This window comes from Phoenix dactylifera, chromosome 7 (assembly GCF_051530095.1).
Source record: "Phoenix dactylifera cultivar Ajwa chromosome 7, Ajwa_hap1_PhDact_Kaust_v1.1, whole genome shotgun sequence".
Taxonomy (NCBI): domain Eukaryota; kingdom Viridiplantae; phylum Streptophyta; class Magnoliopsida; order Arecales; family Arecaceae; genus Phoenix; species Phoenix dactylifera.
The window spans coordinates 7,682,186-7,708,198 of record NC_143196.1 but is presented as its reverse complement, the minus strand read 5'-3'; the positions used below and the strand labels follow the sequence as shown (position 1 = coordinate 7,708,198).

The 26,013-nt window shown below is 33.4% G+C and overlaps 1 protein-coding gene across 3 annotated transcripts in view; it reads right to left on the bottom strand.

Annotated features, from left to right (window-relative positions):
* LOC103714926 (DUF21 domain-containing protein At1g55930, chloroplastic-like) overlaps positions 1–26,013 on the bottom strand; it is a 61,210-nt gene that overhangs the window by 17,691 nt on the left and 17,506 nt on the right. For all 3 annotated transcript variants that reach the window (XM_008802395.6, XM_089924251.1, XM_088701160.2), the window contains 8 exons: positions 24,530–24,612; positions 24,293–24,391; positions 19,850–19,931; positions 17,499–17,638; positions 17,334–17,412; positions 17,130–17,193; positions 16,725–16,816; positions 2,275–2,340 (listed from right to left, as the gene is read on the bottom strand). In XM_008802395.6, coding sequence (XP_008800617.5) covers positions 2,275–2,340; positions 16,725–16,816; positions 17,130–17,193; positions 17,334–17,412; positions 17,499–17,638; positions 19,850–19,931; positions 24,293–24,391; positions 24,530–24,612 — 705 coding nt within the window. The remainder of the gene's footprint in view (positions 1–2,274; positions 2,341–16,724; positions 16,817–17,129; positions 17,194–17,333; positions 17,413–17,498; positions 17,639–19,849; positions 19,932–24,292; positions 24,392–24,529; positions 24,613–26,013) is intronic.

Here is a 26,013-nt window from a genome sequence, read left to right as displayed (position 1 = left end):
AGTACCGAGACGGTGAACATTGCTCCAAAGCTATAACATGTCCTCAAAATCTAGGCCACAAGGTGCTCTAAATGGAATGCTGTTGAAGAGGACTTTGAGATGTGGATAATGAAGAATATTGACTGCAACACCAACAAAAAGAATCATTATTTGGTTTTTTTCAAAGTATTTTATACTTTTGATGGCTGGAAAAAGGTATGTCCATCGACTATCTTATGATATGCATCATTTGTCTATAAATAGGAAGCAAACAAGATATAGAACCTTTCTTATTGTTGTATTCATTAATACTCCCTGCAGGGAGTGAATAAATAAACAGGGAATTTACAATTGTTTCGGTAATATCAATACAAACGTGCACATGTCCGGCCAGCACGGACAATTTGGTTTTTAGAAATGGAAATCAGGAAATGTTTTCCCACTCTTGAGAATTGCATTCTAGAGAATCCTCAAGAATGATTGATTTTAATTCCTATGTTTGAATAAGTCCAAATCTAGGGAATTAAGCAAGCCTGGTAACATATAATGTAATATATTATTATTATTATTAGTAACATATTGACATTAATAATACTAACAACAATATTATACATCAAACTAGTATAACTAATATTGGTAATAATCTCATATAACTTATAACTATATAAAATATATAATTATGTTAATGCAATATACACTAATATTGCTAATTAATACTATAAATATAGTAATGTTCATATTAATCTTAACAATACAATAATACTAATATTAGTATTATTATAATGATTACAAAAATAATGAAAATACAAAAAATACAATATATAATATGACAATATAAATAAAATACTACAATAGCTAAAACTTATCATAACATCATAATTATAATAATATCTTTATTTCAATAGAATATTAATCATGTTTAAATACCAATCATAATGTTAATAATTTAATATTAAAAGTGATATCGATAATATAATATCATATTATGAATACTAATCATACTAGCGTTAATATAATATTCTAACATCAATATAGATACTACTAATATTAATATCATTTTAATGATTACAAATATAATTCAAATATAAATAGCAGTATATACAATACAAAATGAAAAAATAATGTTATATTAAAAATTAAATGTAAATATTACTTCTAACATTAATACTATTATAGTGACTATAAAAACATAAATTTATAACTAATATATTCCATCATATAAAAACATGGATACAATGTCAAAATAATTATGACCATATGAATAATTTAAAATCATATTAAGAAAACAAATGATAATTTCATTCTATAAATATAATTAAATAATATAATATATAATATAGTATATTACGGTATTATAATATTATTAACAAGATATTCTAAAAATACAATATTAACAATAGAATCATAATAATAATATAATATCATTAAAAAAAACTATACCAATAACAGATAATAGAAACCCTTAGTAATTATCTGCAATTGTTATTTAGATTGCATATCACCACCACACTTTTTCCATGTCCACGATGAAATATTCTTGAGATCAGCATGCTTCTTTATGATTTCATTTTCCAATTTCTATCTTTTGATTTAGATATTTTTTGACATCTATTTGATTTTCACCCATTTTAATCTCAGTTTACGGCTTCTGTCCTTGCTGGAAATATCAACTATCTAATTTTGAATGCAACGTGTTTTCATCCAAACATCAGCCATCATTTTAGGCATGAGAGTAAAATCATAATGGCATAAAGTCAATGAGCCCCACTACAACTGGAGACATGTCAATCTCAGCCATCACAAATTCCCCAGGTCCTAGTAAGTAAGAAGTTCCTATTTCTAAAAATGCAGTTCTGACAAGATGCATAGATAAGCCAACTTTGAAGACAAATATGCTATGGGATCCAGTCAAAGGATTTTTTGTCAAAGAAGATGCGATCAGATAAGTTAACAGCATATTCTTTGCTGTAAACTTCCAATGGATGACAACCTAGCATACACATAACCTTTCAATGAAATTAAAAAACTGTGTACTTAAGAAACAATTGCAGCTTTCTTCATTAATGATATTGTTTGTAATTTTATTTAATTCAAACAATAGACATGAAATTATCTATATGAATTAACATCTGAAAGGAACTAGATATACAACTGTATTATGTATGAAACTGACAATTTAAGCATATAGGGAAGAAAAGGATGTATCAAGTTATCATAAAGAAAGTTGAACGAACAGCTTTCAACTAAAACGTAAAAGAAACACTACATAAAGATGCTTCAAAATAGTTTTCATACCTTCGAGTCATTCTCATCAAAGATTTCACCGACAATTTCCTCAACAACATCTTCCAAAGTCACAATCTATTGCATCAGAGTAAAATAAATTAAATTACAAAGAAGACAAGTGTCAGTATTATAGCCATGAGAGATGTTCGGTAGATTACTGCTGAGTAAAAAACAGCTTCTATTTCAAGAAATATGACTGACTGAGCATCAGAAAGAGTACTCATATTTGGAGTTCAAGATGATTTTTGTTTCATTTTTTAGAATTATAATTGGTAAACCTTTTATTGCACACGTTCTAATGAGACCCCACAAACTAGAATAGAGAATATGTGGAGACATACTACAATCATTTTCTAAGAAGGTCTATTGAAAAAGAAGCACCCCCAAATTGCAAAATCATCTACAACTCAAAATGAATTCCAAGCATCTCTTGCAAGCTTAAAATTGGAAGTTCACCCATCTTTTCCCTCCTAATAGAGATAGATATGCCAAACCAACTTAAAAGATCATCAAAAACAGATAAAGTTAATTAACTCGAGAACAAGTACCCCACTATTTGACATGTCTGCAATGTCAAGACTCAAGAGTATGTCATTCTGAAATAAAAACATCTAGCCAGCCCAAATGTTACTTGGACATATGACACAGGTATTAATCCAACACAGACTCTTCAAAATCAAATACGGGACATGTTTTTATCTTATATATGTAAGTGATGTATGCATATAATGAATAATGAGCTAGATCCATGCTCCTTGAATTCAGAAAAAGTTGATAAGATGGTTGCCAATTGTTATGTCAAAACTAAAAAGTTCAAGTAGAAGCCCTAACAAAAGACAAGTAATGAAGGCAATAATAATTTGATCATAAGAAGTGTCAAGGAGTATCTTGAAATATCCCAAGCATGGTCTACCATACCACCACGTACTGTCTGGTATAGGGAGTAGTACCAAGGTACGCGGTACCAATTGTACCGACGTATCGGTGGGCATCGGTACCGGTACGGTACCGAACCAAACCGAGCCGAACCGGTACTGTACCGACGGGGCTAAAAGCCAAAAAAATTTGGAGCCAGCACGGACCGGTCGGTACGGGCCGGTACGCGCCGGTACCGGCCGGTACGGGCCGGTACCGAAATATGTAGATGTACTGTACCGGTAGGATTCGGTACCGGTATGTACCGGCCGGTACCGACCCGTACCGACCGGTACAGCAGACCATGGGGAGTACTATACCATATCAAGAGGGAACCAATACGAAACTCAAGTTGTACTGAGATGTACCAAGATGTATATCGACCTGTACCGAGACGTACTAGGATAAAATTGAAAAACATGATTAAAGGACTATTTTCGTATAGGATACATACCAGATACATACCATACCATACCGACTGTATTACTTCGGTAAGGTACCGATACGGTACACGGTATCGAGATTGCAAACCTTGGTCCCAACTCTCAAGTGTCCAGCACTTCCAAAAAAATGAAGCTTTGGAGTGTCCATGTGACACTACACCTAAAGCAATCTATGACCTATTAATATTTATTAGTTAAAACATATTGTATAACAAAATTTGGATCAACATCTATTCAATCTATGATCTAAAGCAATCAAGGTTCACCGTGCCACCCCAAATTGCCTAGTTTGGGGCATCCTGGACCATACCAGGGGTACCGACAGGGTTCCGCCCCTTCGTTCGAGGTACCGGTGAGGATAGGGGAGAGAGAGAACAAGGAAGAGAGAGGGAGAGGGAGAGGGAGGCGGATAGTCAGAGGAGGCAAGCAGAGGGCCATAGAGGGATGGGGAGGGGCATGGAGGGGCAGAGGTCACTTAATTTCTTCAAAATAAAAACAAAGGCCCCACTTCAGGACAAAGGCCCCCCTTCGGGACCCCTGTTTCAAACAAAATAGAGGAACCGAAGGGCGGAGCCCTTCCTCCGCCCTGCCTGACCCTCCACCGGCCTCCTTCAACCTTCAACCATCCGCCTCCCTCCCTCTCTCTCCTTCCCTCCCTCTCCCTCTCCCTCCCTCCCCCCTCTCTCTCTTTTCCTCTCTCGTCTCCCTCTCCCCCGCCCTCTCTACTGTCGGTATAAGACTGATATAGAATGCCACAGGGCGTACCAAACTATGCCGCTGGGCAACAGGTACAGGCCCTAATACCGGCACGGCGATCCTCGAGTCAACATATCGCCGAGAGACTATTCATGTGGATTTTCAGTTCTTAAAGTCAGTGCAGATGCAAACTAATGATTAACAACCTTAGTCTTATGTCTAAGACAGGACAGAGTAAGAAAAAAATAATTAAAAATTAAAAATTTAAAACAAATAAACATCGGAGAACTTATTGTAATAAATATACAGTGCATGACTTCAAAAAATGAAGCCAAGAAATATGTTGAGAAGCAATATAAATCCTTTAAAGAATTTAAGCAACTAACAATCACAAATATTTGTTTCTATGGAATGATAGCATGCAAAACATTATTGTTATAATTGAAGCCACCAAATCTAAGTTGTTTCATCTGAATCCATAAGTTTCAAATGAAAAGCTCGTTTATATCCAATATAAGCTAATACATATTATTTTTTTTCTTTTTGGTGAAAATATACATATTGATTTTAGCAGGCCGAATAACTGAAACTATGCAAGGCGAAATGCTTCGGCCCCACAACATAGTAGCGATCAAAGTAAATAGGCTAATATGCTGCTGGCCTTTATTTTACACCATTAAGAAAATTTGGTGATCAAATAATCAAAGCCACCAAAAGTGTGATAAGAAGATGATGACCCAAAGAGTGACTTAAAGATTGATTTTGATGATCACAAAATCTTGAAGTATAAATACTAATGTTTGTGTTGCAAGAAGAAAGATATTTATTTTGCAAGGAACATAGCAAGGTGGAAGAATACAAGAAGGCCTCCAAAACTCTCAAGAAAAGTTAGAAGAAAGCTACAATTCATTGGCCCAAGTTTCAAGTTCAAAGAATTCAAGTTGAAGAAGCAAATTCAAAGAAAAATTCAAAAGAATAGTCCTCGAGTCGACTCCTGGAAGTTTAGAGTCGACTCTGGCACTCTAGAGTTTCAAGAAACAGTTCTCGAGTCGACTCCGATACTCTACGAGTCGACTCCGACTGAGAACAAACAAAAAAAACAGAGAGTTGTTTTTCAGCGCTACAGTGATCTCGAGTCGACTCCCAACTTCAGGAGTCGACTCCCAACTTCAGGAGTCGACTCCCAGCTACAGTGCCGGCAGACTACTATTCACAGATCAACTCCTGTTTCAGCCGAGTCGACTCCTACTTCAGCCGAGTCGACTCGAGCACGCTGGGAGGCATAACGGCTAGTTTTTTCTTGATTCCAACGGCTCTATTTTTGTCTCTAACGGCTAGATTTTTGTTGGGACTCCCTCTAAAGCTATAAAATCAAGAGGAGAGCTAGGGGAGAAGGTATGGAAGTGGGAGAAAACATTTAGGGAAGAGATTTCAAAGAGATTACAAGGAAAATCTCCCATAAGCACAAAAGGGCCATCCAAAGTGAAATAGAGAGAAGAAGAGCATCCAAGTGAATCCCAAAGCTTCCTCTCCATCCGTGTGCTGCCTCAATCATCCTCTACCTCGTGCCAAATCAAAAGAAGATCAAGTAAAGAAGAAGCCGAGTTCCTTCATCTTCAAAATTCGTTTGAGAGCTTCTCTTTACTCCATTTGTTTATATTTGATATATTTGCTTAGTTAAGAAGCTTGTACTTGCTTTAAATTCTTAGTCTAATATCTTGTAACTTGATTCAATCAAGGGATTGAATCAAGAGGTTAAGGTTTGTTGGTGAGCCAAAGGAAAACCAACGGTGTTACGGTTTGTTGGTGAGCCAAAGGAAAACCAACGGTGTTAAGGTTTGTTGGTGAGCCAAAGGGAAAAACCAACGTTGTAAGGTTGTGGTTGGTGAGCCTTTGGGAAAAACCAACCGGGTTGATTGTGAACCCGGAAAACAATCATTGTAAGGTTGTGGTTGGTGAGCCTTTGGAAAAACCAACTGGGTTGGATTGTGAGCCCGTGAAAACAATCGGTTGGTTCTAGTCGGTGAGCCTGTGAAAACCGACCGAGTTCGTTGTGATCTCGCAAAACAACAAGTTGGGTTGTGAGCTTGTAAAACAACCGACTGTAATCTAAGGGATTATAGTGAAATTCCCAAGAGGTCTTGGGGAGTGGATGTAGGTGCTGGGGTGCACCGAACCACTATACATCTTTGTGTTTGTGATGCTTTATCTCTTGTATTTCATGCCTTCCATTCATGCTTGATTGTGTAATATCTCTAGATTTGTTTCTATAGAGTTATAAGTGATTTGCTTAGCTTCCACTCCATTCTTACCATACACATAGATTAAAATTGATCATACAACTATAAGTTAATTTTAGATCAATTGCACCCTAAAGCCATAGTATAATTGCTCTAGCTTAATCTTCCACTGCTTTACTTGTAATTGCCTAGAGCTTAAGTAAATAACATCTTATTATTCCGCTGCATTCTATTCAAAGTAAAAATTAGGGAACATAATTTTTAGAAAACCCAATTCACCCCCCCTCTTGGGTTGTCACCTTGGGCAACAAGTGGTATCAGAGCAGGTGCTCAAGATTAATTGTTGATCTCACGATCAAGAGCCAAAGATCATGACAACTCAAATAGATAGTTTTCTAGGAGAGGGACAGTTAATTGATAGGCCTTCACTGTTTAATGGCATAGACTACACATATTGGAAAGCACGCATGCGTATTTTTATTCAATCACAAAACTATTATTTATGGAAAATCATAATAAATGACCTTCACACACTCTCTCAAACTATTAATGAAAAGGACTTAGCACAATTGAATGCTAATGCTATGAACATATTATATTGTGCTATTCATGAAACGAAGTTTAATGAAATTTCTGCATGCTTATCTGCTAAGGAGATCTGGGATACTTTAGAAAATATTTATGATAAATCTCAGATTAGCTCACATGTGCTTCAATTGCGTACTAACAATGAGATTGCAGAATCCTCCACAGTAGCCGAGTCGACTCCCAGTTTGTCCGAGTCGACTCCTAGAGAAGAACAGTCTGAAAGGCAGAGACACAGTCTTGAAGACCCTGTGAACGAGTCGACTCCATGTAGTTCCGAGTCGACTCCCAAGTTAGCCGAGTCGACTCCGACAAGGCCCGAGTCGACTCCGAGGCAGAACAATTCAAAAGACAGAGAATCATCTGTTAGGCCTCTGAGAACGAGACGTCTCCCGAAGATCTCGAGTCGACTCTCAAGTCAGTCGAGTCGACTCCAAGTAAACTCGAGTCGACTCGAGGAAGAAATAACAGCAAAAAAATTCAAAAGCTTCCTAAAAACAAAGAAGAAGAGGAAGCAAGAAGAAAGAAAGAAAGAGATAAAAAGGAAGAAAGTTTTGACCAAGGAAGAGTCAAGCAAGGAAATAAAAGCTAGGAGCAACAATGAAGATATTAGCTCCAAGGAACTACATGAGGTAACTAACTTTTGCTTTATGGCACAAGAAGATAAGGTAAAATCTGAATCTAATTTTAGACCAAATGAATTTCATGAAGAATTTTCTTATGATGAACTTTTAAATGCTTTTCATGAGTTGTATGGTGAATGTAGAAAATTAGCTATGAAAAATAAAAATCTTAAAAAGCTAAATTTGGAAATTTCAAAAGAAAGAAATTCTATTGCTGAAATACAAGACAAACTAAATTCTGAAAATAAAAGCTTAAGATCATTTTCAGAAGAATTGATTCAGAAAAATCATAGCTTAATTAAAGAAAATCAAAATTTAAGTAAAGAAATTAATCAATTAAAATCTTTTATTAACAAATTCACCGTAAGTTCAGAACGATTAAAAATGATGTTTGAAAGCCAATATGTTGCTTATGATAAATCAAAATTTGGCTTGACTCCTTTACTTAATAATAAATCTCTAGAGAAAAAGGTTATCAATTCACCAAGCAAACCATTAAATAAGATAACTTATTTCAAACATCAAAAGAATGGACATAACAACCTTACCTATAGTTCTAGTACAATTAAATCAAATGGAAAAGTTATTACTATTAAACATATTTGGGTTCCAAAAAGAACCATATGTCCTAACTCTCAAGGACCCAAGCAAGCTTGGGTACCCAAAATGAAATTATGAGGATGTAGATATAGGTGTGCCAAGATACCCATGGAACAAATAGAACTTTCATACAAATGGGTGTTCTAGACACACGTCAAAAATGAAACTTAAAACATACTTATGAAAAGTAATTTTAAATAATAAAATAATAATAATAATAATAATGAAATCAGTAAACCTTGCATTTCATCATTATTTTTGCTTTAGTATTTGATTAAAATATGAATTGCAAGTATTGACCAATTTTATGATATAGAAAATACTTTTGAAAATATAATCAAATCACTTCTTTTTATAGTATACTTTACTCACTATTGGATAAGTTGCTAAAAGATTAATCAATTTATTAAGAATAACTCTATGAATTCTCTATATGCTTGATTGAGAGTTTTTATCCATGGCATTATTGTTTATTGATCATAGATATGATAATGTGTACTTGGTGTGCTTTTGAATATATGCACTATGAATACCAAGATTAAAGAAACCATCTTTGGCATATAAAATCAACTCATGCTAGTATGTACTTAATCTCAAAAGACCTTGCCATTAGCTTACTTAGATTATCTTCTGAAAGGTCAAGTTTACTATGCATGCTAACTAAGGAAACAAACAAAAATCAATTCCTAAATCTAAAGATGTTGTTTCCATCACTAAGTTTTCAAAAGCTTACATTGGATTTGTTCTTGGCAAATAAAATTAAAATATTTTCTGTATTTGCTAAATCATGTAAAAATGTTTCAAATGATAAAGGTTTCCAAACTGTGAAGATAAAGAGTATCATGGCACAGTGTTGAAAACCAAAATCCTGATAAAGTTTATACAGAAATTAATTATTTCAGCACCAAGGACACCTTAAGTAAAATAGGGTTAATAGAATTCTTGAAGAAATGAAAAAGACAATTGTGTATGATAGTTATCTACTTAAATAATTTTTAAAAAGCTATCATCACTGCTTGTCATACATATGATTTCTATTAGATCTATTTTTTTTATGAAAACTCCTTTTGATCTTCTGAAAAATGGAAAATGAACCATTGCATATCTTTCATATTTTTCAGTCATACACGTTATGCTTGACATGTTCTTTTGAAAATAATGCCAAATCTGATAAAGATACTTCTATCTTTGGATATAATTCATCAAGCAATGCATATAGAACATTCAATGAAAAGATTCGAGTTGTAGAAATATCAATTCATTTTCTTCCTTATGAGATTAATGATTTATTATCAAGATACTAAAATTAAATTATTTATGTATATGGTTAATCTTTTACATATAACAATCTGAAAACATGTTAATAATTATAACCAAATTGAGTTTTTCAGAAATACATTTAATGAAGAAAAATTGTTTGCTTAGAAGATGAAGTAGATCTTGATTCTTGCATGATTAGAAGTAAAGATCACCATTATTATTTGCTTGCTTTATGAGCTTTATATTCTATCAAATGAGTGTGTAGAATGGACTCCTATATGCTTACTTTATTAAAGAAGATATATGCTAAATAACCACCATATTTGAAAACACTCATTACAAATATGATAAAGCAATATATAATTTGGAACAAGCATCAAAAGCATAATATAAAAGCTTAAGTAACCTTTTTGATAGAAAGTAATAGTGATAAATCTACACATCAAAAAGAAGAATCTGTGATATCTTACTTGCTCAAAGTATACATTGATGACATCATTCTTGGTTCTACTAATGGAGATTTATATGAAGATTTTACTAAGCTCATGCAAGGTGAGTTTGAAATATGTATGATGAATGAATTAACATCTTCTCTCAAACTCCAAATTAAGACAAACAAGAAAGGGGATCTTCATTGACCAAAGTTAGTCCACAAGAAAACTCTTATAGAAGATTGGCATGAAGAAGGTATGTCTATGACCCCATCTTGTAGAATTTGAAAAGGATGAGCAAAGTAGATCTATTATTTTAAAACTGTATTGAAGCATGATAGAATAATTATTTTATCATACAGCTAGTAGACCAGATTGTATGCTCATTATGTGACCTTGTGCAAGACTACAATCTAACTTTAATGAATCATATTTTATTGATAACAAATAAATCATAATCAGAATTTTGATAGAAACAACTGTTTAAGATAAAGTTGATTAAAACTTAGCTAACATGTCTTATTAATAATTATCTTAAGCAAATAGAATCTAAGCTCAATTGATTCTGAAAATAAAAAATTGATTTGACCTTGATAAATCTTTCTATTGCTTCACATGCTTGTCTTTGAACCTTCTTGGTTAATAAAACTATCTCTTAAGTTCAAGTGACATGTGTTTGCTTATATTTGGCAATCTCTTGAGTAAAATGACTCAACATTCAATTGTTGTCATATCTTACGATTGAGTCACCTAGTTAAGAAATATGCTATATGAATGTTTTGTATCTTGAAGAAACTAATGACTTTCCTTCAAGAAAGAAAAATGAGAGATTTCAGCTTGAAGGACACCTCCACATAAGATACAAATAACTTTCACATGCAAACAAGAGAGAGGATCTTCTTCAGCCAAAAGTTCACACATAAGAAATCTAGTTTGGCTTGAAGAATATATATAATGAATAGGTAACTTTAGATACCTTTCTCATAAATTAATTGAGCGAAGTCAATAACGTAAATCGTATTATGGCATGATTAAATTCTTTAATTATTAATTTTTGATATCATGTCTATACATGTATTGACAGACTCATACTCTTAGAAATTGTTTCATGGTGTGCCCAAACGAAAGTATTTCTTTGCCTTTATCATAACCATGAAATACACAAGGTTATGCTTGAAATTTTGGATTTAAAATAACTTGTGAGAAATTATGAATCCTTGAGCACAATGAAAAAGTTGTTTGCATGATATACATCTATATGATACATAAGATTATTTCTTTATTCTGCTCTTTCATGTAAATTACTTGAGAATAACAAAAAGAGAGAGAGATAAAGAAAAGAAAATAGATATTATACAAGAGAAGTAAAATCTAAGTAAAGGCAAATACTTCAATCTTAAAGAAAAGCAAAACAAGCATAATATATTTGGGACATTTGTGAGCATTCTTTTGGAAGGGATAAAATCCATAATTAATTACACTTAAACAGGAAGATTTTGAAGTGAACTTTATAAATTTTCTATATTGCTCATCATAGGGATGGTGCCAATGGGGAGGCTAGTGGTAGTACCCGGCACTATTTGACCCAACTATTCGGTGTAGGGCATATTAGGGACGGCACAAGAGGGAGGCTAGTGGTAGTACCTCGTGCCCCTTCCCAACTCCACCGGATAGGGAGCAAATAGAGTATAAAGCTTAAGAAAGTAAAAAAAAAATGAATGAAAGACAAAGTTAATGAAAGTATATAAGAAGAATCAAGTCAAATTTTTAACCACTTAAAAACACACTTTAAGGATGAAGTCATTGCAAGATGATATTTAAATAGGGAGAGTGTATTTGAAAAGAATTGATTTTGATCCTTGACATGCTTGTTCTCATTATTTTAATGCATGACTTAACACATGATATATTTTGCATATGGCTTGATGTTCTGAATTATGGATTTTCAATATTTTGTAATGTTCCATGATTGGATAATCTGATTGAATGTTTGAAATACTATATGAAGTTATCTTATTTTATTTTTGAAAAGAAATTTCAGATTTGTCGTTTTCAATCATCTCTAAAATCTGAGAATAAATTTGTAAAAAGGAGAAGAAAAGGATATCTCTATTTAGGCAAAATAAATTGAGTTTGTGTTATCCTTCAACTTGCCTAAATTTGGTATATAAAGTTCTAAGTTGTACCAAAACTCAACATTAAATACAAAGGTCCTGAATATGCTCTTATATGTTTGAAACATGTGTTTTCAATCGTAACGATTTAAGATGAGCTATAATGTGGAAGATCCATATCTCAAATTATGATTTTGAAAGCCTCTATTGAAAATCCTATGTAAATTCAGAATCTGATTTTGTATAAAAGTTTAAACTCCATATGATTACTAAATAAAATGTTAATATAAGAAAAACAGAAATTATTTTGATTGCTCCGATACGCATCCAAAACATATCATTTCTTATCTTCAAAGTATACTAATATTGATCCAAATGATATGTCTTACGATGATCTTGATTGCAAGTAAATATTTCTAAAATATATGACCTTATTTTAATATTTAAAAATTTATTGAGCTTCATGCATACATTGCTGAAAAACTGTGATTAAGAAATTGAATTCTATAAATATACATACCTCAATGATCATCTATATGTTTTTCTCTCCTACAGTCTTAAAGACTTTCATCAGAATATATATATAGAGTGAATGATCTTAAAGCTAGAAATATTTCAGTTCACTCAAATGGATCTTAAAAGAAAGAAAATGTAAATGCTTTTGAAAGAAACTGAGCTTCAAATGAATCATTTTCTGATTAATATTTCTATACATTTTCTCTAAGATTAAGAGAAAGCATAACTTGTTCTTAAAGGATTAGAAAGAGTAATTACTACAAATTTTGAATACTACTAGATTACTCTACATTCTCGATATCATAGAATTTCAGTGTTATTCACGTTTATCACTAAAATCTGAAATTCAACAATAAAAAGGGAGGGGAATTAAAGAAGAATGCATCTTTTGAGGGGGAGCTTTAGATATTCAGTATCTTATCCTAAAGATACTTTAATTTGATGCATACCTTGAATTTTATGGATTGATTTTGATGAACCTCCTTATATTGCAAGACATGCTTTAATTACCTTGAGATGAGTTCTATAAAGGTTGTCTTATCTCAAACCTTGAATCTTATGAAAATAAGCTGAAACTTATAGAAAATATATTTTTGAGATTGACAATTTTATTGAACATTATCTTCAAATTCTAAACTCTTAAATGGAATGATCAATTGAGGGGGAGAAAGAAAATTTCAGAAGGAGAGGTCTTATGGAACTTAATCGCATAAATCTATAACTAAAGGAGAGAGGAAGAATACTAAATGAAAAGTGATCCTAATGCTCTCCAATATTTATCATCTGAAATTTAAATCTGAAAATTTTTACGATGCACCTTGAGGCTTGTTATTTGGTTAGTATATCCTATGCATCAATCATGAACCAAATTACAATTCAAATAGTTGATCTTAAGAGCCTCTAACTTAATGAAAAAGGGGGAGAATAATGTGTTGAATTTTCTTGAGTATCTCATAGAAAATCTATTTTGGAATTCACTAATGAGTCCTAATTGGCTTGCTCTTTAGAACTTCAATCTTGTGCCAATTCATATCTCTATATATGAATCAAATTGTGCTTATTTTCTAAAAGAATAAAAGAAAGTTTGTAAAAGAGCTTTAAAAGAACCTTCAAAGCTTTGAACTTTATGTATCCTCTAAGATATATCAAAATTGTATGAATCCATATATTGGTATTTGTGCCCCAATGCTCTTATTATCATAAAAGAACTTTGAAGTCATTAAGAGTTAATGATCCAACTTGATGATATGTTTTTCGAGTATATAAGTTTTGATCTTATACTCTGAAAATTAATTAAATTGCTCTCATGTTGATAAAATACTTAATATATTGGGCAAAAGATCTTAAATGAACAAGCTTTCATACTTATTATTGAAGAGATGTTAGATTTCCATTCGTGCTTTCCTTGAATATCATTTGTGGTACTTCTTGAATTAACCTAAGAAAGATTCCACCTACACTTAATTAGAAAACTATCTGTGGTATCAAATTAGAAAACTTCTTGAAATCACATTCGATGTGTTCTGCTCTGAAATTATCTTAATTGGCTCTGATCTATGCTTCTTAATCTGATTCTAACATTATTGCCTTGAGTTATATGATTCATATTCTTGCAATAATTTAACATGCATTAACTAAAAATCAGAGCACCATAAGAAAAAGAAATATTTGAGTACCATTATCTTTGTGCTTAATGTTTCATTATTTTACAACCTTTTTTATGTTGTCAAAAAGGGGGAGAAATATCTAAGTATATGCTCATAATGCTTTATGTAGTATATGCTCATAATGCTTTATGTTTTGAATTGAATACAAATCAGCTTAAATTGAAATATGTTGATTGTGTTAAGCTGATTAAATCTAAAGCATTATCATGAAGTATGTTTTTAAATATATATGTTTTCTACTTCATGCAACTTAGCTATGCATTAGTTCTAGAACACAACATATTTTATATTGCATATACTCCAAGTTTTGTCATCATCAAAAAGGGGGAGACTGATGACCCAAAGAGTGACTTAAAGATTGATTTTGATGATCACAAAACCTTGAAGTATAAATACTAATGTTTGTGTTGCAAGAAGAAAGATATTTATTTTGCAAGGAACATAGCAAGGTGGAAGAATACAAGAAGGCCTCCAAAACTCTCAAGAAAAGTTAGAAGAAAGCTACAATTCATTGGCCCAAGTTTCAAGTTCAAAGAATTCAAGTTGAAGAAGCAAATTCAAAGAAAAATTCAAAAGAATAGTCCTCGAGTCGACTCCTGGAAGTTTAGAGTCGACTCTGGCACTCTAGAGTTTCAAGAAACAGTTCTCGAGTCGACTCCGATACTCTACGAATCGACTCCGACTGAGAACAAACAAAAAAAATAGAGAGTTGTTTTTCAGCGCTACAGTGATCTCGAGTCGACTCCCAACTTCAGGAGTCGACTCCCAACTTCAGGAGTCGACTCCCAACTTCAGGAGTCGACTCCCAGCTACAGTGCCGGCAGACTACTATTCACAGATCAACTCCTGTTTCAGCCGAGTCGACTCCTACTTCAGCCGAGTCGACTCGAGCACGCTGGGAGGCATAACGGCTAGTTTTTTCTTGATTCCAACGGCTCTATTTTTGTCTCTAACGGCTAGATTTTTGTTGGGACTCCCTCTAAAGCTATAAAATCAAGAGGAGAGCTAGGGGAGAAGGTATGGAAGTGGGAGAAAATATTTAGGGAAGAGATTTCAAAGAGATTACAAGAGAAATCTCCCATAAGCACAAAAGGGCCATCCAAAGTGAAATAGAGAGAAGAAGAGCATCCAAGTGAATCCCAAAGCTTCCTCTCCATCCGTGTGCTGCCTCAATCATCCTCTACCTCGTGCCAAATCAAAAGAGGGTCAAGTAAAGAAGAAGCCGAGTTCCTTCATCTTCAAAATTCGTTTGAGAGCTTCTCTTTACTCCATTTGTTTATATTTGATATATTTGCTTAGTTAAGAAGCTTGTACTTGCTTTAAATTCTTAGTCTAATATCTTGTAACTTGATTCAATCAAGGGATTGAATCAAGAGGTTAAGGTTTGTTGGTGAGCCAAAGGAAAACCAACGGTGTTACGGTTTGTTGGTGAGCCAAAGGAAAACCAACGGTGTTAAGGTTTGTTGGTGAGCCAAAGGGAAAAACCAACGTTGTAAGGTTGTGGTTGGTGAGCCTTTGGGGAAAACCAACCGGGTTGATTGTGAACCCGAAAAACAATCATTGTAAGGTTGTGGTTGGTGAGCCTTTGGGAAAACCAACTGGGTTGGATTGTGAGCCCGTGAAAACAATCGGTTGGTTCTAGTCGGTGAGCCTGTGAAAACCGACCGAGTTCGTTGTGATCTCGCAAAACAACAAGTTGGGTTGTGAGCTTGTAAAACAACCGACTGTAATCTAAGGGATTATAGTGAAATTCCCAAGAGGTCTTGGGGAGTGGATGTAGGTGCTGGGGTGCACCGAACCACTATACATCTTTGTGTTTGTGATGCTTTATCTCTTGTATTTCATGCCTTCCATTCATGCTTGATTGTGTAATATCTCTAGATTTGTTTCTATAGAGTTATAAGTGATTTGCTTAGCTTCCACTCCATTCTTACCATACACATAGATTAAAATTGATCATACAACTATAAGTTAATTTTAGATCAATTGCACCCTAAAGCCATAGTATAATTGCTCTAGCTTAATCTTCCACTGCTTTACTTGTAATTGCCTAGAGCTTAAGTAAATAACATCTTATTATTCCGCTGCATTCTATTCAAAGTAAAAATTAGGGAACATAATTTTTAGAAAACCCAATTCACCCCCCCTCTTGGGTTGTCACCTTGGGCAACAGAAGAAGACAATAAAATCCCACAATCTAAAAGCTGAAGGATGACAAAGTACTTTTCTTTTCTTTTTTTTTTTTTTTTTTTTGCAAACATTGGAAGAAATGACTCTATAAGGCATTAAAGAGAAAGCAATAGATGCAGCTCCTGGTGCTGATAACCTTACTACAATGTGAAGAGAGAACATCAAGGATACAAACATACACCAACAGTTCCACCATATTCGTTCAGAACTACAGCCATGTGAACCTTCCTTACGCGAAACTCTCTAAGCAGGTTCCACACAGACATTGAATCTGCAGTGCCAACAAGAACCGATCCATTGAAATTATCCAAAAAAAAAAAATACTGTACAATAATAATTCTATGTAACCTGAAACAAGAATTAAAAGGCCAGAAAGTTAAATGTTCCTCAATTACATTTCAGGAAAAAAGCGAAGGAAGGATTAACAATCATCAGATGGTTTCTAGGGTAAGGAAAAAATATTATAATACCAGTAGTTACGACTGAAATTTAAAGCCTACAAAATACAAAGACAGATTGCTAAAAGTTATTTTAATGCATCATCCATAACCTCCATTTAAATTATCACTATCTTTTTAAATTACCAGGAACGAAATATGTAGGCATGTGCGCAATCTCTTTCACGGTTGTCTCTTTCAGCTTTTCAACCTTCAAAAGAAAAAAAAAAAAAAAAAAAGAGTACCCACCTAAGGAAAGGGCAGTCACAAGTATAGATGTAGTAACAACATTCTTCCATAGAAGCAACAGAAAAACAGGCAGACAAATTAAAAGACTGGCTTGAAGCAAACCTTTTCAACGCATTCTAGCATGTCCATGGCGTAGGCAATGCCTACAATATTATCTATACGCTCCTCAAAAACAGGTACCCTGACATTGTGCAACTAAGCTTACAAATTACAATCACAACTTAGAAATATATAACTTAGATAATAACATTTGGATGTATACCATACCTAGAATATTGGTGAGTCTCCCATAGCTTTTGAAAATCAACAAGTTTTGCACTTGCATCAATTGCAACTACATCTACCAGAGGTGTCATCACCTCTCTGACATGTGTATCTTTTATCTCTAAAACATTTTCAATCATATCCTGCAAAGGATTATTTTATAAAGAATTTCAGTCAACATTTTCTTCTTCGACATAAAATACATGGTTCACTAAATCAAGACTGTACAAATGTGCCAAAAACGCATCCTTGTATATGCCCGAATTTTTTTCTTTTTTTCTTTTTGTTGTGGTTTGGGTGTGTGTTGGGTTTTTTTTTTTTTTTTTTGAATCTTTTCTATTACTATCTTGAAATATGCAGAAAATTCAAAAATATACCTATACCATTAGAGCAGGCATCTTTCGGCAAAATTAAGATTTAGCAGCTTTCATGAGGTTAAGACATGTAAATTTTGACTCAGCTAAAACCTTCACTCAGTTTTTCTGCAATGCAGAAAAGACTAAATCACATGTAGAGAAAAAGAAGTCTTCATTTTGTGCATATACACATGGCTCATAACAAATGCAGATTATAGCATTAGGCATGTGTGTTATCATTTTAAGCCTTTTACTCGATAGTAAAAGCAATGCTACCTCTCTTATGGTAAGTATAATGGCATTTAAAAGAAGTTGATTTGAGTTCATTATCTCAGCTTTGTAATTCTTGAGAGAGCAAAACAGGGAGGATACATAATAACTGAGGATAGTGCTCTAACTTGCTTTCACAATACCCTTCAACAGTCTCTCTAGTCTCTAGTCTCTACCCTCCTCTCCTCAATGCTTTTTGAAAGGACCAAAACGTGAGTGAAGAAAATGGATTTACAAAAACTTGTCTCTGATCTGATTCATACTGTCCATCAATTTCCATATTTCAGCCCTCTTTTCACATACTCTCTACCTAGGATTGAGGCAAGAGCACAGGAGGACATGGACATGGTTAATGTTACATCAGTGGGGTATAGTTTTTAGGGACTCAAGGCACATTGACAAAAATATCCCTCTACTCAATAGAAAAGTGCCATCTGCTAGAGGTGCAAATGTGCATCACTAAGGGAAGATTCTCAGCAAAAAGTTTTTTCCTCTAGTTGCTGAAAATAACTGAGGATAGAAAGTTCTAAGTAATGAATCATGAAGCTAGACAACACCTTACGACAAGTGGGTCTGCATATAAGCCAACTAATTGTGTTGGCTCTATACGTAGTGGTCTTTTGTACAGTTGGTCGTAAGTTCCTTGGTGATTGGATGATGTATATGTATTTAGGTTTATTGCCCAAAATGGAATACCCCTGCAGGCTTTAAGCTCATCGCGTTAACGATATCATATGAGGTAACAACATGGTATGCCATACCGTACCTAACTGGACGGTACGAGGCGTACCATACCTACCGGTTCGGTACCGGTACTGGTGGCGTACCGACCCTCGGTATGCTAAAAAAAATTTATACCGTACCGTACCGACACTATGCCAGTGTGGCACCGGTACGAGGTCCGGTACCGGTACGGCAAACCTTGGGTAAGAACTGTAAGCAAAACAAATTTCTACTTGATAAAATCTATGAACAGTTTTCTTAGCATTTTATTAGACCGAAAAAAATATAAAACATTAGTTTAGAACAAATCAAAGTGGTTTCCACAACGATATGACTTTGCTTTTGTATTAATTTGCATTACTTATATTGAAGCTCCTCGTTGTAAAACCTAAATTGTCTGGTTACAGAACTATTTATTGGCTTCATAATTCCGATCTTTTAGGCTCAGGTTTCAGATTTAAATGCATCACCGATAACAGCCTTTCGGGTTTCAGCTTCACTTTCCATCTTGTGAGGTAAGTCATGGATATTTGCTTTCTCTGTTAATGTCATTAAGTTAATTGGTCAAAAAGGATCCTCCCATTTGTAGGACTGAAGCATAAAATAACACCATATCTAAGCTAGGTCCATAAAAAAACTGGTTTCGCCAATTATAGGAATTTTTCTGCCAAATGCATGATTAGTGAAAGACTTCCCCCAAGAGACCCAGCATAGAGTTGAGACAATGCAATTTATCATTCTCAAACTGCACAAACTGCAATTTATTATTATCAAACCGAAGTAATCTGTCTATATCAAAGAACTTAATGGAGAAAAACTGTTCTTTATAATATGAAACTGTTTCAGCATCAATATTTCCATTATAAAAACAGTACACTAGAGTGAATATATGAAATTCAAAACTAAACAATATTTTTTGTCATTAATTGGACCTTAAAATAACTAAAAGGCCAAAGGAGTATATATTAATAACTATCAAAAATATTGGTCCAATAATGTTATCACCTGCTCTTCTTCCTCTATTGCTCCACAATCCTCTGCTCCTCTCAGCATTAACTTCAGCTCATCTTCAGTCACATATGGTTCCCTACAACAACAAATAAGTATCATGAGAGATAGCAAAAGAAAATTATTAGCTCAATGCAAGAAATTTATAAATAATGATTCAAGCCAGGATGACAAGGCAATTAAAATCAAATACATCCAAAGCTTTCCATCTTTCAAAACTGAAAATCAAATTGCTAAAATATTAAAGCTAAAGGAGCACTACAAAATTGTATGGGAAGAATGGATGGGAAAAACTTCTTTGCATCTTGAAGTTTCATGGGTGTTATTCTCTAATATCATGTAAGCATCTACATTTCAGTGATGTCTGTCCGCACTAGGAAGTTTACCTAAAAGGATAAATGTTATATGACTGGTAAAAACAAAAGCTTATTGACTGAAGAATGGCATTATTAACTCATAGAAGCATTCGCTTGCGTGGCTGGTGACATGAGCATCTTGCTGGTCGTGGGATCTCTAGTGTTCTCAGAAATCACTTATACTTCCTCTTCTATCAAGATTTTTCTGGAGGCAAATTCTCCCAAAGTAATCGTCAAAAGAGAAACTTGCTTCATCCTTATGCGTAAAGAATACCACACTTCTAACACAGCGCTGACCACCAAGGTTGGAAAATGCTTATAGTAAGAAAAAAGTACACTCATCTCCTTGATCTAGAATCTAAATCTCTCATGATATAGCCAACAATGCAAGAAACAACTTTGTTTAAAAAGCCGCATGCTTCAGCAACTTCCTTGTCGGTTAGGCTACTTCTAGCAATCCTTTTAAACCTCTCCCTAGCCCTTGACCAACAATCTCCTGTTACAAGATCTAGCTTAGATGCCACATCTGAAACAACATAAAGAAAGAGTTTTTTGGTCACATCAAATGTCCTTCTGAACTCACCCAGTTACCAGTTTGCAACTTTCAAACTAATATTGTCTTCAAATCTAACTTCTTTAATACTGGTCCAAAACTTCCACCAAGTAAAAAGCACACCTGCCACAATGACCTTCTCTAGTTATCCATAACCCAAGGATTCCATTCACAATTTCAACCAACATCCCTTGACCTTTTGCAGAAGAACTAAAACTCCAATTAGCAAGTTAATGTATTGCTTAACCTCATCTTTCTTTCTCCCACTTTACCACAAATCTCTTTAGATGCTTCTCAACTATGCCCACAATGGAAGCAAGGGCCAAAATAGATAGGTAAAACCTACAAAATTCCTTTCAACACTTGTTTACTCTATTAAAAACAAGAGTTCACCTACAACCTTATCCACTTTTACTTACAAGTAGAGTTGATCATGGGTTGGGCCTCGGGCATTTTTAGTCAGGCTTCGGGCCAGGCCTATTTAAAATTTGACCTTTTCTATGCCCAAGCCATGCCCATGACCGGCTCTAGTTATGAGTAATCTCGCCCTTCCAATTCACTAGGAGAATATATCTAATTCCTAACTTACCCATCTTCCATCCTCAAAGACCAAAAAGCACCTCTAATCCATCCAAGTATAGACTATCCCAAATTAATCATAAGAAACGAAGTAAAATTATTTAAATCTCACAATAAACCCTGATATCCACTCAGCATGATTGAGAAAATATTTTTAACATGCTTCTTCGATTTTTCTAAAATCTAAATAAAAAAGAAGGGATTGTGACCTACATGTGAAAATTCTCTTCTCCAAATGTACCTAACTTAGTAATAATATCGATAACTAGAATGAGAAGAGGGTGAAGTGGAAACAATCACTCCAAGGAGTTTAGAACACCCTTTATGAACTTCTTAGTAAGAATTGAAATTTCGCTATATGCTTCTTCAAAATGCATCCACATATCCACAAAATAAAATCCACTACCCATGCGATATAGCACTTCTGGTTCACAATGTCATTGACCTCTTCCACATCCCAAGTTCCTTTCTCTTGTCTTTTCCATTGATCCACTCATAAATGGTTAAAAAAATAGATAAAATAGCTGACGGATAAAATAGAAAAGGCAAAATTAAGGCTTTAAGTTTTGTCCAAAACCAATCCTCTTCAATTGAAATGAAACAATTACAGGCAAGATCAAACTAAAACTGATCCTTGGTTTGGCTTTTAGTCTGTTTCAACAAATAGGCAGTTTTGGTTAGTTGGTTTAAACTTTTTGACCAAAAATTAACAGCACATTTTAGTAGCATTTACAACAATTTTAGAGTATTTCTTTCTTTATTTAAGCACATAGGCTTTGTACTATCAATTTCCAAAGTTTTTTTCTTTCTTTTTGTTGTTTGTTGAGTTAAAAAAAGAGTTAGACAATAAATTTAACCCTTAACAAGCCAAGGCATCAAAAAAAACTGTTGTTAGAGCTGAAAAAAGATCAAAGATAGATCGGATATATTTATATCCATATTTGTATCCACATTTTTCAATGAATACAAATACGGATATGGATATTAAGCAGATATTAAAATTAATATCCATATTTGATCTAGCATACAAATTGGATATTAAGCATATCCATATTTGTCCTGAGTAGATAAGGATACAAGTCGAATATTAGTTATATCCATATTTTTTCTATCCAAATATGGACATAAGTCGGATATTATTTGAATACAAATCAGACTTTTACCCGAACTTAATAATAAAAATAATATTAATTATATAATCATAAAGGGTGGTAATATAATTCACTATGCAGATTGCATGCGACAAAAGATAACTAAAGATTAAAGATGGTCATTAAAACCCGCATGGAGACCGACCTAGACAAGAGTCCAAGCTATTGGTCCAACTGGACTTGTACTAAAATATTAAAACTAAAATTATTTACAATAAATATATAATATAAAATATTAATTATTTTGTTATTAGGTATTGTCATTAATCTTTAAATATATCATAAATAAATATAATCATAAATTATCTATTTTTTTAGAGAGCTCGTAAAAAATATATAAATTATATATAGCATTACATAGAAATTACTTATATTTCTAAATATTTTTAGCAATAAAGTTTTGAAAATATCTAAAAATATTTTTTACTTTTTTAAAAGAAAAAATTATTGAAAATAATAATTAAAATACAATATATCACACATGAATTGGTTATTTAATGATCTGAAAACTTTTCAATAAGTAAAATAAACCACCCACAGATATTGGCAGCAACATTATGGTTTGGTGGTTCGGTTTTTTGGTGCTTGCCTTTTAACCGCAACATCTCTATTTCGAATCTTAGGATTTACCTATTATTCTAGAGAATAATAGTTTTTAGTTGGATGGACTTTTTACTAGATATATGAAAAAAGAATTGGTATCCATATCCATAAAAAAATTATAAATAAATATCTAAATTTGGATCCAGATCCAATCGAATACTATAATTTTCCTTTGAATCTGATCCAACTTGGATACGAAACTGGATTCGGTAAGATTTTATCCAACCAATTTTCAGGCCTACTGTTATTGCAGTACTTTATAAAGAATAAAATGTGCAACTAGATACATGACATCTTACAGAAATACCATCTTTTTGATATTAAAAAATTGCACTCTATAACTAAATGCTTTTTATCAAGTAGCCTTTTAAACTCAAACATATGGGCAAAAATACTCAAATTCAATGTATTTGCAGGTCCTACTAAGTGGAATATAATGAATTTTCAAACAACTGAAGTTCAAGAATTAAAAGTAGTAGAATTGCTAATTCCACAAAAAAGGTCTTTTCTTCATGAGGTATAGATAGCAATTCTCATTTATCTGTTAGAGAATCAGCCATGGATCAATTTCTCTTTAATTTTTAAGAATTAAGTATACTCATAATTCTAGGTTTTCATGTTGCTTTTCCCAAAACACAATTTAGAGCTATGGGCATCCCAATTAGATTGAGTGGGGTACATGTATGAAAAAAAAAAAACTTACACAATTATATGCTAGATTAACTTTAGTCCAAAACTACAAAAATTACACAAATATAGAACCTATAAATGATACACAATACTCTTAAACATCATGTAATAACTTTTCTTGACTTCTTTGTTTTAATCTATTTTTCATTTTTTAAACTTTTCTTGACCTTTTTTACAGAAATTCCAAAACTTAAAAAGTGTTGAAGCCACCAAAACTGTCAAAATTGAAATTCCATAAACTTGCTGAAATCAAAACTGAAAGCCAACTTTCAGACCTTGTTAAAATTCTTCTACATGGTTATATTAAGAAAATTCCTATAAGGTACAAGCATCTAGCATACACCCTTTCACTTCAAAGACCACAAAACAAACAATTGTGCACTTTATATGTAAGCTGAAAAGAAGAAATTTATCATTAAAACTTCTTCAACATATATAACAACATTTTTGAAGTCAAAATGATTGAGAGAAAAATAAGATAATGAATGGTGTTCCATATGCAACCCACCTTCTACCTTTCAGACCTAGCATCTTCAGCATTCCCATAGAAAGAAAAGTAGCAACTCTTCCCACAGGATATAGCACCAAGGAAAGCCATGCAACTGGCCTGTTCTAGTCATATAACATGCAGTTTTCATCAAAAGTTTTCCATTTTCAATTGAAAGAATTGAAAATATTGCACAAGAAAGGCAAGTAAATCAACTCTAAGAACATGTCGCTTTTATTTCTTTTCCAGAGGATTCACCTTACGACAACTCTAGCTACCTCTGTGGCATTGTGAACAGCAACACTTTTTGGAGTAATTTCCGTTAGTAACAATATAGCAACCTGAAAAAATTTAGTTGTGTAGATACTAGATATATTAGTTTGCTTCCCTTTTCTCCTTCAAAATAACAATGAAAAAAAGTTAACTCAACAATTCATATTAATTTCAAGCAAGCGTTATGAATGCACGCACGAGAGGCATGCTTTATCGAAAAATTATTAGTAACAATCAAGATTTCAAGCACTGGCTCATACCAGTCCTCACTAGGCCAGTACAAGCACCAAGCACAGATCAGCACAGCATGCATTAGTTATATCTTAAAATATTTTTAAGCAAACAAATGGTAATAGCAACACTTTTTGGAGTAGTTCCTGTTAGTAACAACTTACCCACCTGAAGAATTTAGATGTGTAGCTATATTAGGTTATTTCCCTTTTCTCCTTCAAAATAACAATATAAAAAAAAAAAGTTAACTCAAGAATTCATATTAATTCCACGCAAGCGTTATTATTAGTAAAGATCAACGTTTCGAGTGTTGGCCCATGCCCGTCCTTGCTAGGCCAGTACCGGTTCCTATCACAGAGCAGCATCGCACATATTAATTTTCTTTTAAAATATTTTTTAAATAAACAAAGGGTACTAAGTCCTTTTTGATTTTTTTATTCTATACGGTATGGCGTGCCCATTGAAACTGGAACTTAAATTGTTCGTTATATTTCACCTAAATGATTTTCAGCTATTAGTACACAGCACAGCATGTTCTAATTTACCCATCCCAAGTTAGAGTTTGGAAAATATTCAGCTAAGCAACCATAACTGTCAAATCTTGTCCCAACTATTTGTGGTTAGCTTTATTGCTTGTCATTTTCCAAGTATTCCTATTTAGTGCTCTCTTTGATGTTATTTCAAGCTTTTCCATATCTTTATTCACAACTTCTATCCATGTTACCTTAAGGCTTCCCATCCTTTTCTAGACCCTTCAACAAAAATTAAAGTACCCCTTAGAACAGTCAGCAAAGCAAAGTGAACATAATTTTGTTGTTATTTTTCAGTATCTCCAACATGCAAAAACATTAACATTGACCTTAACCTTAACCAACACGTCTAATCCCAATATTATGGATCAAATTACATTTTATCAACATATAAGAACTTTCTCAGCTATTTCAATACTCTACGAATTAGTTTCAAATTCTTAGGCATGGAATCTATGGAAAAAAGACCCATCATTAACCTATAAAAAGTAGTTTCAAAAAAACAAATTTATTTCCCATAAGATTTGAACTCATGGCCGTGAAGCAACTATCTAAGATTCCTTGACTTGGAAATAACTGAAAGAAAGGGGGAAAAGACAAATTGTTATACACATAAAATGGGTTTACCTCCTCATGGTAGCAAGTGCCACCCGCATGCATAAACAGTGATCATGGGACCCATGCATGATTCATGAGGGATGTGCCCCT